This window comes from Gobio gobio (genome assembly GCF_949357685.1).
Source record: "Gobio gobio genome assembly, chromosome: 11".
Taxonomy (NCBI): Eukaryota; Metazoa; Chordata; class Actinopteri; order Cypriniformes; family Gobionidae; genus Gobio; species Gobio gobio.
Genome location: NC_137104.1, coordinates 45019777 through 45033813, shown reverse-complemented (window position 1 = coordinate 45033813; position 14037 = coordinate 45019777). Strand labels below are relative to the sequence as shown.

At 37.3% G+C, this 14037-nt stretch overlaps 1 protein-coding gene across 1 annotated transcript; it reads right to left on the bottom strand.

Moving 5' to 3' along the window:
• Positions 1-5333: 5333 nt before the first annotated feature.
• Positions 5334-8212, bottom strand: LOC307133965 (keratin, type I cytoskeletal 50 kDa-like). The gene is made up of 7 exons (XM_079829369.1): positions 7069-8212; positions 6673-6755; positions 6426-6582; positions 6183-6344; positions 5965-6090; positions 5668-5888; positions 5334-5565 (listed from the first exon to the last, which is right to left on the bottom strand). The coding sequence occupies exons 1-7, from the start codon at positions 7552-7554 to the stop codon at positions 5424-5426; spliced, it is 1377 nt and encodes a 458-aa protein (XP_079685495.1). The 5' UTR covers positions 7555-8212; the 3' UTR covers positions 5334-5423.
• Positions 8213-14037: the final 5825 nt, after the last annotated feature.

Genomic DNA, 14037 nt, shown 5'->3' with positions numbered 1-14037 from the left:
ACTTAGTGTATTTACTAGTTGCCATATAAAAAGTTAATAATTGTATTTTATTAACAAAATATTAGAATTTTTCCTGGATATTTTTGTGATTATATCAGATAACATTTTAAGCTGTCATTTGGTCATGTTAAAATGTGCCCCCTCACGTTACAACGTATTTCACTTCCACTTTTCGTGGTAAATAACACTGTATTAATGAAACAAAACCACATAATTTTACTAGACGTGTGAAACTAATGTGGGAAAAAATAAATACTCTGAACCCCAAGTGGATTTACACAAACTGAGAAAGTCAAAAAGCGTTAGGTTGTGCCCCGCTCTCCCCTACACCTTGAAGCCCTCTCTGAGATTCTGAAATGATCAGCTCTCAGATTTGTCCACTCCAGAGCAGATCATTTATAGTATGAGGTGTGATATCAGTACAACAAACCCTTTTAATTTAAAGTTCATTAGATTAATTTCAAAGAAAAATATCACTCTTCAGTCTACAGTAAACCCACACATTTCTCTGACCAACTTATTGACAGAAGCAGACAAGGGAGTGTTTGTGTTGGTTGTCAGGTTGAAAGTGACATGTAATGGAACAGCATTTAAATCATGCAGAAAATGTCACTTGCGATTGTGCAAGAAACATCAAATGTGATCAGTGAGTCATAAATCATAAACTTAATTTAGGTCGACACAGCAGCTATAGTGCAACACCCAGTATTTAACTGGTTTATTAGTAAAAAAATAAACCAGTTACATTGCTTTTTGCTGCAGATCTGAATTCAATGTTTAGCTTCTAAGTCAGATTTATTAGTGCTCTGTTTTTTAACGATCAGAGGATAACTAAAAAAAGATGTATTCGAAAATGTAGGCATTCTTATGTCGGCTTAGAGTACCATGTGTCATTAACTAAAGGATAAAATGCTGGAGGTATCATGTTACAGCTGTCAAACCTGAAGAACACCGTACAGTTAGATTTACCAAATATGTGAAAATGTTAACCGATTATATGAAAGTATAATTCACTACAATGCAGTAAACTCTCGCTAGGGTTTCTCACAAGTATTGTTGTATCTCTGGCATGTTATGTTACTGACAGGAACAACTAGGTTGCTGGAAATGAACTTCAGTGAACTAGTTTGCCATTGGACAAATTATGTTTCCGTTAGTACATTCAGAAAGCGAGCCTGCAATATAATCGCTCTGCCGCCAGGAGTCACTCATTACTGAACTCGTTATTGAAAATTAAACCCCTTTTTCATGTCATTATTTCCATTGTGTGCTAAATTGAGCATAAAAGAGACTCAAGGATTGAAGGTTGGATTGAACTAAAGAGCTCTAAAGCACTTCTCATTCACTGAAATGGCGGAGCATGCAGCCACGGAAGTACAACCTGGGTGCTGCTGTCATTTTGTGGAGACATTTTATGTTTGTTTGGTCATTTTAAATGTTGGTTGCAAAAACAGAATGGCCTACAATGGAGAAACATGCCTACTTAGTGGTGTAATTACAGCGTCTACCAGCAGGGGATAATTAACATTCCCTCTACTGTAAAAAAAATTAATGGGCTATATGTACAATTCAGAAACCCCTTGTTATTACGGACAAGTGTGAACAAGTTGAGTGAACTGCAGCTAGCAAATTATTGCTCGTGCACACGACACATACACAAGACTGAGCCTGATTCAATACTCCGATATACTCACAGGCCAAGGCAAAGTTCTTTTTCATTCTTTGCTTAGGAAGTAAAAAGAAGATGAAAATAATTTTGCAGTGATATACTGGTAACAAACATCCAGACACCGTCCACACTGCTGAGAGTGACGTTTAGATGAATATGTTAATATATGCCGGGCGCTTTTCTCTCAATAACAAAATAAACACAACAAAAATGACAGCGGTGAGAAAACAGCAGTTAAGAAAGCATCTGATCATATTGAGAAGCTGCAATGCTTTAACTAAACTCGTATGTAATGTGAAACAGTACCACTAGAGGTCCCTAGAGGACCCATAAAAAAAATAATAGAAAAGGCATTAAAAAAATATGAAGAGAGTAAAAGTTCAAGATGAGACATAGGCCTATGCCATCTCCTCTGTTCTTTATTCTGCCTAATACCACATATAGTAATATGGATATGTTTGCACCAACTTTTGCAATTCACTGGCATCATGTCGACAAAATTACACTGTTACGATAGTTTGATTATGAAGTAGGCCTATATTCGAGATTATAGACTATATAGATCTGACTATAGTTTGAATTAATCCCTTTTCTTTGCATGACATTATAATGACATTATAGAAGGCCCACAGAATAGCTCTTTCGGCATTTTCCTGAACATTGTATAAGCATTTGTTTCATGAGTCAACGGAAGAGAGTTTCTCGGGGGCGTGCGTAAACACCACGTCCTTTTGATTTTCCCGGGCAAAAACGTCCCAAGTCCTTCACATGTAAATCAGTCTACAGGCTTTCATAGACAACCTAGGAAGTCAGGGAAGTTTCGTTACAAGCTGTTCACATATTAGCAATAAAATGAAGATTCTTACATACAGCCACTTTATAGGGTTAGTTCACCCACCAATGAAAATTCTGTCATTATTTACTCACCCTCATGTCATTCCAAACCCGTAAGACCTTCGTTCATCTTCGGTGATGAAATCCGAGAGCTTTCTGACCCCTCCATAGAGAGCTATTTAATTAACACTTTCATGGTCCAGAAAGGTGGTAAAAACATCGTTAAAATCGTCCATGTGACTCCAGTGGTTCAACCTTAATTTTATGAAGTGACGAGTATACGTTTTTTGCGCAAAAAACAGACAAAAATAACGACTTTATTCAACATTTTCTTCTCGTCTGTGTCAGACTTGGACGTTGTTGACGTAGTGTAAACAGTGCAGCGCTTCCTAGTTCTACGGCAGAATGACTCGTGCACATGCGTCGTGGTGCTCACGTGAACAGCGTCAACCAATGGTAAGTCGGCGTTCTGGAAGTGCTGCACTTTACATAAACAGCATAAGAGTCTGACAGTCTAGAAGAAATTATAGAATAAAGTCGTTATTTTTGTTTGTTTTTTGCGCACAAAATGTATCCACTGTATTCACATGGACAATTTTAACAATGCTTTTACTACCTTTCTGGGCCTTGAGTGTGTTAATTAAACAGTTGTTTATGGAGGGGTCAGAGCGCTCTCGGATTTCATCAAAAATATCTTCATTTGTGTTCCGAAGATGAACGAAGGTCTTATGGGTTTGGAACGACATGAGGGTGAGGAATTAATGAAATAATTTTTGGGTGAACCAACCCTTTAAGTACACAATTGTTTATTATTTGCAATTACCTCTTTTTCCTCCTTTTTGTAGCCATCACACATCACGCGTAACATTCCCAAATGAACAAAACTGGAGGAAAAGCAACTTCAAAATGCACCGTGGCAGAAGAGGAGACCTACATACACTCTAAAAAAAAGTCTCGTAATCATAAGGGAACCTTTTTTAGTGCTATATAGCACCAATTTTGGTGCTTCAGTGGTTCTTCAGAGGTGCTATATAGCACCTTAGTCAAAGAACCGGTGAAGAACCGGTGAAGAACCGCTGAAGAACCACTGAAGCACCAAAAATGGTGCTATATAGCACTAAAAAAGGTTCCCCTATGATTACGAGCCAAGAACTATTTTTGGTGCCATATAGAACCTTTTTTTTTTTTAGAGTGTATTATGGATTGGATCCAGGATGCTTGTCCCACACAGAGGTCAGTATCCACACTGAACTGTAGATGAGAATCTGATATGGTTTTTAATATGTTATGTACACATATGTATACACATTCTGTACTGTGAGAGAGGTAAATGGGACTGCCCCATATATTTATTCTTTTATAGCGTCAATCTGAACCCTGCATTAATCCCTGCACAAACTCTACAAAAGCATTCCCAGAGTAAAAAAATCATACAGCTCTCCCAAGATGATGAATAAATCAGTGGGGCTACAAAAAAGGTAAGCCTCATCTTTATAACGTCAAAAGTTGTTTTTGTCCTGACCCAATGGTTTGACTGAGGGCAAGCTATCTGGCATGCATTGATAGTCACAATTACTCGTAGGTCAGTATCTCATTGGATTGAAATGAAAATGTCTCAGTGTTAGATTGTTTAAAACCCAATGATATTTCAGTACAAGACCTACCTGCACTGAAATTAATTTGTCTATCAATTACATGCACCCTTAAGGGGTACAGCTTTAAGCTTATAAGTGCACAGCTCTGGTGACAAGCTTTTGTAGCCCTAAAGGCATAATTTTTGCCAATATTTTTCTGACAGTGTGTACACTGATAATGGAGTGGACTTTCTGTTAACATAATTGGTCAGTGCAGTAGCATTTTTTTATATAAATTATTATTGATATGCAGTGTATTAACTCATTTGTGTTGAAATTTGTAACTGTTTAAACCTTTGCGTACATTTGTATTTGTTCTTTGTTTGTTTTGTATGTAACACTTTTTTTTGTAATTTTTATTTGAAAGAAGCCTCTTATGCTCACCAAGGCGGCATTTATTTGATCATAAACACTCTAAAAACATTCATGTTATGAAATATTTTTACAATTGAACATTTTTAGTTTTCTATTTTAGTCATTACTTCAGTCTTCAGTGTCACACGATCCTTTAGAAATCATTCTAATATGCTTCATATTTTTGTGGAAACCATGATACATTTTCTTCAGGATTCTTTGATGAATAGAAAGCTCAAGAGAACAGTATTTATTTGTAATAGAAATCTTTTGTAACCATTATAAGTGTCTTTACTGTCACGTTTGATCAATTTAATGCATCCTAGCTGAATAGAAGTTGTAACATTTATGTTCAGTTTGGCTTCATTGTCGCTGTCTTCTCTTTCTGTTTAGCCCGACTTAGTTCTCTAGTAAGTGTTCCTTTGTTCTCATTTTCCTGTTAGTCTCCTTGGATACTCATTGATTAGATTGCATCTGTCAGTATTCTGTTCTTTATCTTGTACATATAATCCCTTCCTTTCCTTCTGTTCCTTTGTCTGTTATTGACTGTTTCATTTAGTTGTACCTTTGTGGATTTCCTGAGCTTGCGTATCTTTATAAATACGCTACCATTTAATCATTTGTGCATATCTTCAACATCATCAGACTAGAAATTGGTAAAAGTCAAAAAAAAAATGTGAATAACCCCAAACTTTTTAATGGCAGTATATGCCTGTATATTATGTATTGTGCATAACTTAACATAAAAAAGGTTGCCCAACAGTCCTCATTAAGTTTTTGTAGAAGGCAAAAAAAATGTTTCTATAATTAAGTTGAGCATAAAAGAGACTCAAACACAAAAGCACATTTAGACCAGTTTATTGTTTTTCATCACTCTGAGTTAGGTTGTTTTATCTCAGGAGTTCTTGTGCTGGTTGTTCTTGTTTGAGATCTCACTTTTTGGCCTCAGTCACTGCCTGGGTGGAGGAGATCACCTTGCCATCCTTAACCTCCTCTACAATGGTTACCACTTTGCGTGTAGTTGTGCTTGAAGTGCTTGAAGTTTTGCCTGAGGACTGTGCAGTTTGAAAGCTTCTGAGGTTGGGGGAAAAAACAGAAGAAAAAAGTCTCAATCTCATTCTGCTTCCTATAATTTACTGAGAAATCAGGGTGTGAATGTGTATTTTAGCATCTCACCCTGATGCCTCTCCATCCAGCAGTCTTCTGTACTCTGCAATCTCCATCTCCAGTCTGGCCTTGATGTCCAGAAGCATCCTGTACTCTTGACCTTGGCGCTCCAGATCACCACGAAGTTGCACCAGTTGCTGTTCCATGTTGGTCACTTGCGTTTGGTAGCCGGACAACATAGAGCTGTAGCGGTTCTGTGTGTCTTGCAAAGTGCCTTCCAATGACGATTTCTGTTGAGGGAAAAGTCATTATTCTAAAGTCTATGTGATGTATCAATTTTCTAGACTGACCTGGTCACCTACTTACCATGCTGAGTTGTGACTGCAGCTCGATTTCAAGACTCTGGAGTGTGCGTTTAAGCTCATTGATTTCTGATCTGGACGAATTAAGGTTTTCTGTACTTTCAACGACGACTTTGTTGATGGATTCACTCTGTTAGAGACAATCCATAGCAGAGCAGTCAGATAAGATAAGAACTTTGGTTTTGATTTGGTTTTGACAAATGTAAACTACTCTGATTTTACCTGCGCCTGGAACCAGGCATCGAGTTCTCTGCGGTTTTTGGCAGCAACTGCCTCGTAGTGCTCACGGATTTCAGCCATGACCTTAGCCAGGTCTTCCTGTGGTGCTGCATCAACTTCTACGTTGACCTGTCCGGTCATCTGGGCGCGTGCTGCCAAGAGTTCCTAAAGATGCGATAACAAACCACTGAGCATTTGCTTCATCTGGATGAATTATTCAAGAGTGTGAAACAATCACCAACTTACCTCCTCGTGGTTCTTCTTGAGGAAGATCAGCTCTTCTCTCAGACCCTCAATCTGCATCTCCAGGTCAGATCTGGCCATTGTCAGCTCATCCAGCACCCTTCTCAGCCCAGCAATATCTGCTTCCACAGACTGCCTCATGCTCAGCTCATTCTCATATCTGCAGAGAAATGGAACCATTGTAAATCACTTGGACCCATTCGAAGATGTTGATAGTCAGCTTTTCTCTTAGTCATGTGACAGGACTTACTTGACTCTGAAGTCATCTGCAGCCAGCTTGGCATTGTCAATGCTGAGGTAGATGCCTCCGTTAATACGAGTGGCTTCCTGGATCTTCAGGGGACAAGCATATAGCCAAATTTAGATATCTCTCGAGAATTATTAGAGTTTAGTGTTAAACGTATCTCTTTTAATATATATATCACAATTACATCAATCTCCATATGGCTATCTCTATATTGAAAATATCAATGTTCTCAAATATTTAAATGGTTATTTTGTACAAAAATCACTCATAAACTACACACAATGTTCTTTATTTTAGCACATTATTAGTATACAGGTAAGTTAACAAAAGATAAGTAGGTATATATTATTTATTTACTAATAACAGTTTCAATTCTTTTCTTCTGACAGTACCACATACTTTGTTCTGGAGATCAGTGATGGTAGCATAATAGGCGCTGTAATCACGAGCAGTGGGGGACGTCTTGCTCTCCAGGAACTGGCGGATCTTCAGCTCAAGATCAGCATTGGCCTTCTCAAGGGTGCGCACCTTCTCCAGGTAGGTGGCCAGGCGGTCATTGAGGTTTTGCATGGTGGCTTTCTCATTTGCAGACGCGTCAAACGAATCACCACCACCACCAGCTCCACCACCGAAACCAGCTCCACCACCAAAACCACCACCAAAACCAGCTCCACCTCCAAATCCGCCGCCACCCCCAGAAGAGTAAGAACGAGAAGCAGAGGAACTTGAGATACGGGTCCCAGATCCTCCAGCTCCCCCGTGCATGCTGGGGGCACGCATGCCAGACATACGACCACCCCCACCTCCACCGGACATGGAGAATTGAGATCCTCCTCCCATGGATCCTCCAGAGGACTTGTAACTGCGTGAGAAGGAAACAGACATGATTGCAGAGGAGGCTTTCAGTTCTGTTCTTTGACTGAAGAGAGTGTGAGAAGTGAGGAAAAGATGACCACAAAATGTTCTTTTATTTAGAAATAGAGGGAGGCAACGATCAGGATGGGCGTTGTGGGTTAGCCAAAGAGGTGGAGTGAGAAACTATTGCCTCACTCTCCAAAACAAACACAGGGTCACATGCAGTCACAGCATTCAGCCAACTGTATGGTTTAAATCAAGCCCAGATTTTCTGTAGTTGGATTTTGCCATAGTGAAGTCAGTGGCAAAACACTATGCATACGTTTTTGATTTCAACTGCACTATTCATAGTCTAATAGTTTAGTTAAAAAAAACCTTTGTGTGCTCAAACTCAGTGGATTTAGAAGGAAAATAATTATATGTATATATCGTCTATAGTACATACTATATATGGACTATATGGAGTGTGTGTATACATGCACATCTGGACCGTTACATCAACTTGGACCAAAATACATATATCCAACTTTAACAATACCTTCTGAAGTGCATCCGATTTTTAATATGTTTAATACAGCATATTATGAGTATATATTGTATATAAAATCACAAAATTCAACATTAACATTGTAGTTACCCTAATTTCTTTTGAACCTGAGAGGAAAACGGCTCTGCAAATACAAGAACTAGGAAAGTGAGAGTTTCTGTCCTCAGGGTGCCAAAACTGAGCCACACCCAAAGAACAAGCTGCAGCAAAGTCACAGTTACTGCGTCAGTTATTTATATACAAGAATATAAAACGGTTCATGTCTTTTTATTAGAAAATAGGTTTATCACATATGCGTACAAGAATATAGAACAGAACATTTCATATCTTTTTATTAGAAAATAGGTTTTATCACAATTGCGTACAAGAACATAGAATAGAACGTTTCATATCTTTTTATTAGAAAATGCATTTATCAGGTATTTATAACTCTTAGCATTCGAGTGATGTTGTTTGGATCAAATCATTCTTTACATTATCCTTGTTAAATCTGAAAAAAATGAAGTTAAGCCTTAATGTTGTTGCCATGGTGAAAACAAAAACAAATAATAAGCAACCAGAACAAAAGGGAATAACATTTAGTAAGCGTTAAAGCCGTAAATCTGATGGCCTGATATGAGAACAAGAAAGCCCTTTAATAATTAAGCTTCACCTGATGGCAGGGAGTGTTTTACAGTGAAGAAATAAAAGTTGGATATGAAACACCATGCACCATAAAAACTTAGAAGAGACCGTGAGACCGCTTGACATAATAAGATAATGAGTTTTTTGATAACACTTTACAATAAGGTTCATTAGTTAACATTAATTAACTACATTAGTTAACATTAACTAATAATGAACTGCACTTATAAACCCATTATGGTAACACTTTACAATAAGGTTGCATTAGTTAACATTAGTCAATGCATTAGTTAACATGAACTAACCATGAACAACACCTTTGTTCAGCATTAGTTAATCTTTGTTAATGTTAGTTAATAAAAATACAGCTGTTCATGGTTTGTTAATGTTAGTTCACAGTGCATTAACTAATGTTAACAAGATTTTAATAATGCATTAGTAAATGTTGAAGTTAACATTAACAAAGATAAATAAATGCTTTATTAATGCAATTCATTATTAGTTCATGTTAACTAATGTTAACTAACGAACCTTATTGTAAAGTGTTACCCCATTATTTATCTTTGTTAATGTTAATTTCAACACTTACTAATGCATTATTAAAATCTTGCTAACATTAGTTAATGCACTGTGAACTAACATGAGCAAACCATGAACAGCTGTATTTTTATGAACTAACGTTAACAAAGATTAACTAAAACTTAACAGAGGTGTTGTTCATGGTTAGTTCATGTTAACTAATGCATTAACTAATGTTAACTAATACAACCTTATTGTAAAGTGTTACCAGTTTTTTCTTAAACAAAACTCTAAAAAAGAAAATGGATCTTGTCTAGTTTTAGTCAACTGTTTTACTTGGAGTGTCTTAGTTGGACTAGTTTCAGTTTGTATGCCAGAACCCACAGTTTCACACTTGGCTGCAGGAGTATTTATATTTTACATAGACTTGCTTACTGTAAAGCTTGCTTAATTTAGGTTGTGTCCCTTTGGAGGTGTAACTTCACATATAGTAGGAACTTATACTGAACTCGACAGTTACATGACCAGCCATTTTTAAGTTGTCACAAAGGGTGGTTCTCTCTCTGAATTTTTCAACGCTTAATGTCAATAAAGTACAGGGAAGTATCAGAGAAAGTCAAAATTTGATGATATATTGTTTTATGGTAGTCAAGCACAATTTACACAGACAAATATAGAAGTGAGACAAAGTCTAATGCCTGGAGTATGATAAATTATGTCTGATGTGCCTGCTCCTATTAAGTACGAAATAGTAATTAGGTGCAAAATAACACTTTAGTAATTTGTCGTTCCTGACTGAATTATTCAAAGCCGTTAATGTGCAGCTGGTAAATATAGGGCTTGTCTTTGTAGTTGTTCGCTACCATTAAATATTTATGAAAGCATAATTCACGTAATGCACAGGAGAAACACCTGTGAAATTATATTATTTTGCAAGTTATATTAATATATTGCACTTTGTGGGTCATATTTGCATTTAGCTAATGCAATGAAAACATGAATTTTCTTTTACTAAACAATCCAAATATGACTCACAAAGTCAAATGACAAAGAAATAGGTCCATGTTTTGTAGGTAGCAAATTACATTTTTTTCTTAATTGCTTTTGTGTCTCTGTGCAGCATTTCTTTGACTTTTTTTCCTCCAAACAAAAGCGTGCATTTTGAATGCATTTCAGTGTGTTTTTTCTTTGCCTTCTTTAGATTTTCATGGAAGTGCTTTTGTACTAGTCTCTTTATGAGCCTGAACCAGGTAAGCATTTGAGGACAAAGGGTGTGTCAGATCAATACAAAGCGCAGTGCAGGTTAGGTAACATCTAGAGACTAACAAGGGGACAAATTCTTTCATTTTTCACCCTCAGGGTTTGACAAGTATACGCAAGTATGAGCCAATAGTGTTAGCAGTGCCCTCCGCCCTCAAACGTGATCTTGAGCAATTCTTTTGTTCTTTTGATGATTGCAAATAAATACATAATTAAGGAAAGTGCAATGTGTTCCAACAGTTTGGTGCAAAAGTGCCTATCTTTGCTTCAAGCGGAATACATTAGAGTTTTACTGTCAGTATATCAATGTCTATAATATAAGGGTTATTTAAGCTTTTTGGTATATTTGTATTATATAGACTAGTATGTTATTATACCTATGTGCAGACATAAAGACATATGATTTGATATGCAGAGTGGCATGCTAAACTTTATCACTTTGATTTAGTTATTATCCATTTAATGACCTCATGATTTGAGACTAAAGGCCCGTTCACACCAAGGACGATAACTATAATAAAGATAACAATAAAGATATAGTTCTTAAAATATTTCCACACCGCAACTGTAATGATAACGGTACATATAAGCAATATCGTTGGAATCACTTTCAGAACGATTTAGCTGATAGCTGATGAACTATAAAAACATGGACAGCCAATCAGAATCCATCCTACTTTAATAAGCTCGAGCATTTAAAGTGACAGACAAGTACGCACTTAGAATAAACAGAACAATATCATACGCTGTGTGAATGCTAATATAGTTTTCTTTATAGTTATCATTCTTGGTGTGAACGTGCCTTAAAGATAACGATAAAGATATAGTTCTAAAAATCGTTTTCCATATTAAAGAATAGCACATACATAGTTCACAACTATAATGATAACGGCACAGAGAAACGATATCGTTGGAATCACTTACAGAGCTATTTTATCCAGCTTATAAAGCGATTAAAACATTGACAGCCAATAAGAATCCATCCTGCTTTAAAGAACAGAACTAACGACAAAACTATAGCACGCATAATAGACCAATTTGAGTGTTTGCAATCATTGATGATGTGTTTTGTGGGCGGAGCCTACCTGGTAGCAGAAAATTACAATCCTGCTGTAGCACTCTATGGAAGCCACAATAAGTAATTAAAGATGTGTAACGAGGTTTGTTAATATGGGAAGGAGGAGGCGGGAACCGGCGAACATTTAAAAAAAGATTTTAATAAATAAACAAACTGAAAGTAAAAACGGCAGCCTCCTCACGGATGGCTACTGCGCATACACATAGACAAAACGTAAAATTCAGGCCTGGTCCTCTCTCGTCCTTCACTTTCGTCGCTCCTCCTTTTAATGCGTCCGAGCTCCTCTGTGAGACACAAGACCGGTGGGGTGCAGTGCGCAGCTGGCGCTCATTATTACTCACCACCGGCCTTGTCCCGTTCTCACGGTCCCCCGGCCTCGCTTCTTGCCACAAGATGTTTTTAGATTATTTTAGTCAAAATGGCTAAAAAAAAAATCACAAATGCAACCACTGTAATATGATTAACTTGCTTATCACTTTTGACCAATAGGTGGCGCTGTTATAAAATTATGATGGTGTGGTCAGTGTGAGGTGACAATGACACATAAAAAGTTTGGTGTTAATATGCAAAAGCGTTGCAGAGTTACAGCCTCAGAATCAGCTTGGCATCATGCCAACAAAATTGTTGATGTGTTATTTGAGAACGGCTTGGTCTATCAAAAAGCTTTTGTTCCATTTTTTGCCGGCATGGTCAGAAGATAATCTGAGCCAATTTGGGTGAAAATCAGACCAACGGTCTAGGAGTAGTTCGAAAAAAGTAGGTTTTCAAAGAAATTCAAAATGGCGGATAGCAAGTTCAAGCAAATATGGCATATTTGGTGTCATTGTCTCGGAATGACACAAGGAATCTATCAAGTTGCATTAAAATAGGCAAAATTAATCAAAAGTTATTAGCATTTTTGGAAATTTCATAACTTATGACCACAAGGTGGTGCTGTTTCGAAAAAAATGTTGAGCACCTTCAGGGCATGGTCCTGATGGCACATACCGAGTTTTGTAACGATACACTAATGCGTTTTAGGACATAATTCAAAATGGCCGACGCCCACAATAGCCAATATGGGATTAGGTATCATTCGACTCGGCATGATGCAGTTTTGAGACCAGTTTTATGATTTTTGAGCAAACCATTCAGACGTTATAAGCAAAAAAAGGCAATTTTTCATATCTTCTGACCAGTAGGTGATGCTGTGCCAAAACGCTGCATGTAGCCTCAGTTCATGCTTGTACATCGAACCAAGTTTGAATACACTAACGCATTGCGGAGATATAGCCTCATGTCCAATTTGGCATGCTATTAATCAAATTTGTTTGCACGTTATTCGAGAACGTTTGTGTTTATCAAAAAGCTTCAGATAACTTTTTGCCAGCATGGTTATGGTTAAAAAGTTATTAGCATAATTGTAAGTGTAAATTTGAACAGTTGGTGGCACTAGAGGGATTGAGTTTGAGACCACATGCTGTGGTGAATGTTTGGACTGACTATTAGTGTGCCAAATTTCACAACTTTTTACCATATGGTTCTATGGACGGCGGAGGAAGAAGAAGAAGAAAACTAACAGATACAATAGGTGCCATCTCACCATTCGGTGCTTGGCCCCTAAATTTCAGAATTGCAAGATATAAAGTCGATTTCCCCCCTCAGAATTGTGATAACTCACTCATACAAATATACAAAATACCCCAGTGACAGGTAGTTTTCGGGATGGGGTTTGAGGTAGGTTATTCGTACAAATTTGCCACTTTGTAAAATATAGAAATTGCTGTGAGATCGGGTTGGAATATTATGTAGATCTATTGTTTACATAAAAATCCATGCTTTAATAGTAGACTAATCATTGCAGGTTTCATCAGTCCAGTCTGTGGATTGCAACCATGTCTGTGTTTAGCTTCACAGAGCGTCTTCGACAGCAGTATTAAATGTGCAGACCATCTTTTTTTGCATTCCGTTTCTCACATCCAGAGGCACAACAAGACATTGTTTCTCTTATTCCGTGTATTTTGCCCATTTTCCTTCCCTTGTTGCCACTGTTTTTCTGCCACCACAGTGTGTGCGCAGCTGCCAATGACGTAACTGTGACGTCTGCCCACAAATGGTCTATAAACAGAACGCTTGCATCTGCTTATAGTTATCGTTTTTGATGTTAACGGGCCTTAAAGGGATAATTCACCCATGAATGAAAATTCTGTCCTAATTCACTCATCTTCAAGTTGTTCTAAACCTGTACGAGTTTTAGAAGAAGACGATATTTTGAACAATGTTGGTAACCAAACAGTTGCTGGTCAATGGGGACCACAAACTTTTGTGTTCAACAGAACAAAGACTCCGGTTTAAAGGTTTAAAACAACATGAGCGTGAGGAAGTGATGACAGAATTTACCCTTTTGGGTGAACTATCCCTTTAAATGGAATATACTTCAGGACTATCAAAGGCTAAAAAGAGGACATTTGTGAGGTCACCTTAACTAAAAACACTTGACTTTCTT

What these genes read in the sequence shown, in the direction of transcription:
- LOC307133965 (XM_079829369.1), bottom strand. Translation starts at nt 7,554, where the DNA reads ATGTCTGTTTCCTTCTCACGCAGTTACAAGTCCTCTGGAGGATCCATG. An exon ending in TCACTGATCTCCAGAACAAA is followed by an intron (nt 6,756 to 7,068) that starts GTATGTGGTACT and finishes TGTCCCCTGAAG; the next exon opens with ATCCAGGAAGCCACTCGTAT. An exon ending in TGCAGTCACAACTCAGCATG is followed by an intron (nt 5,889 to 5,964) that starts GTAAGTAGGTGA and finishes TTCCCTCAACAG; the next exon opens with AAATCGTCATTGGAAGGCAC.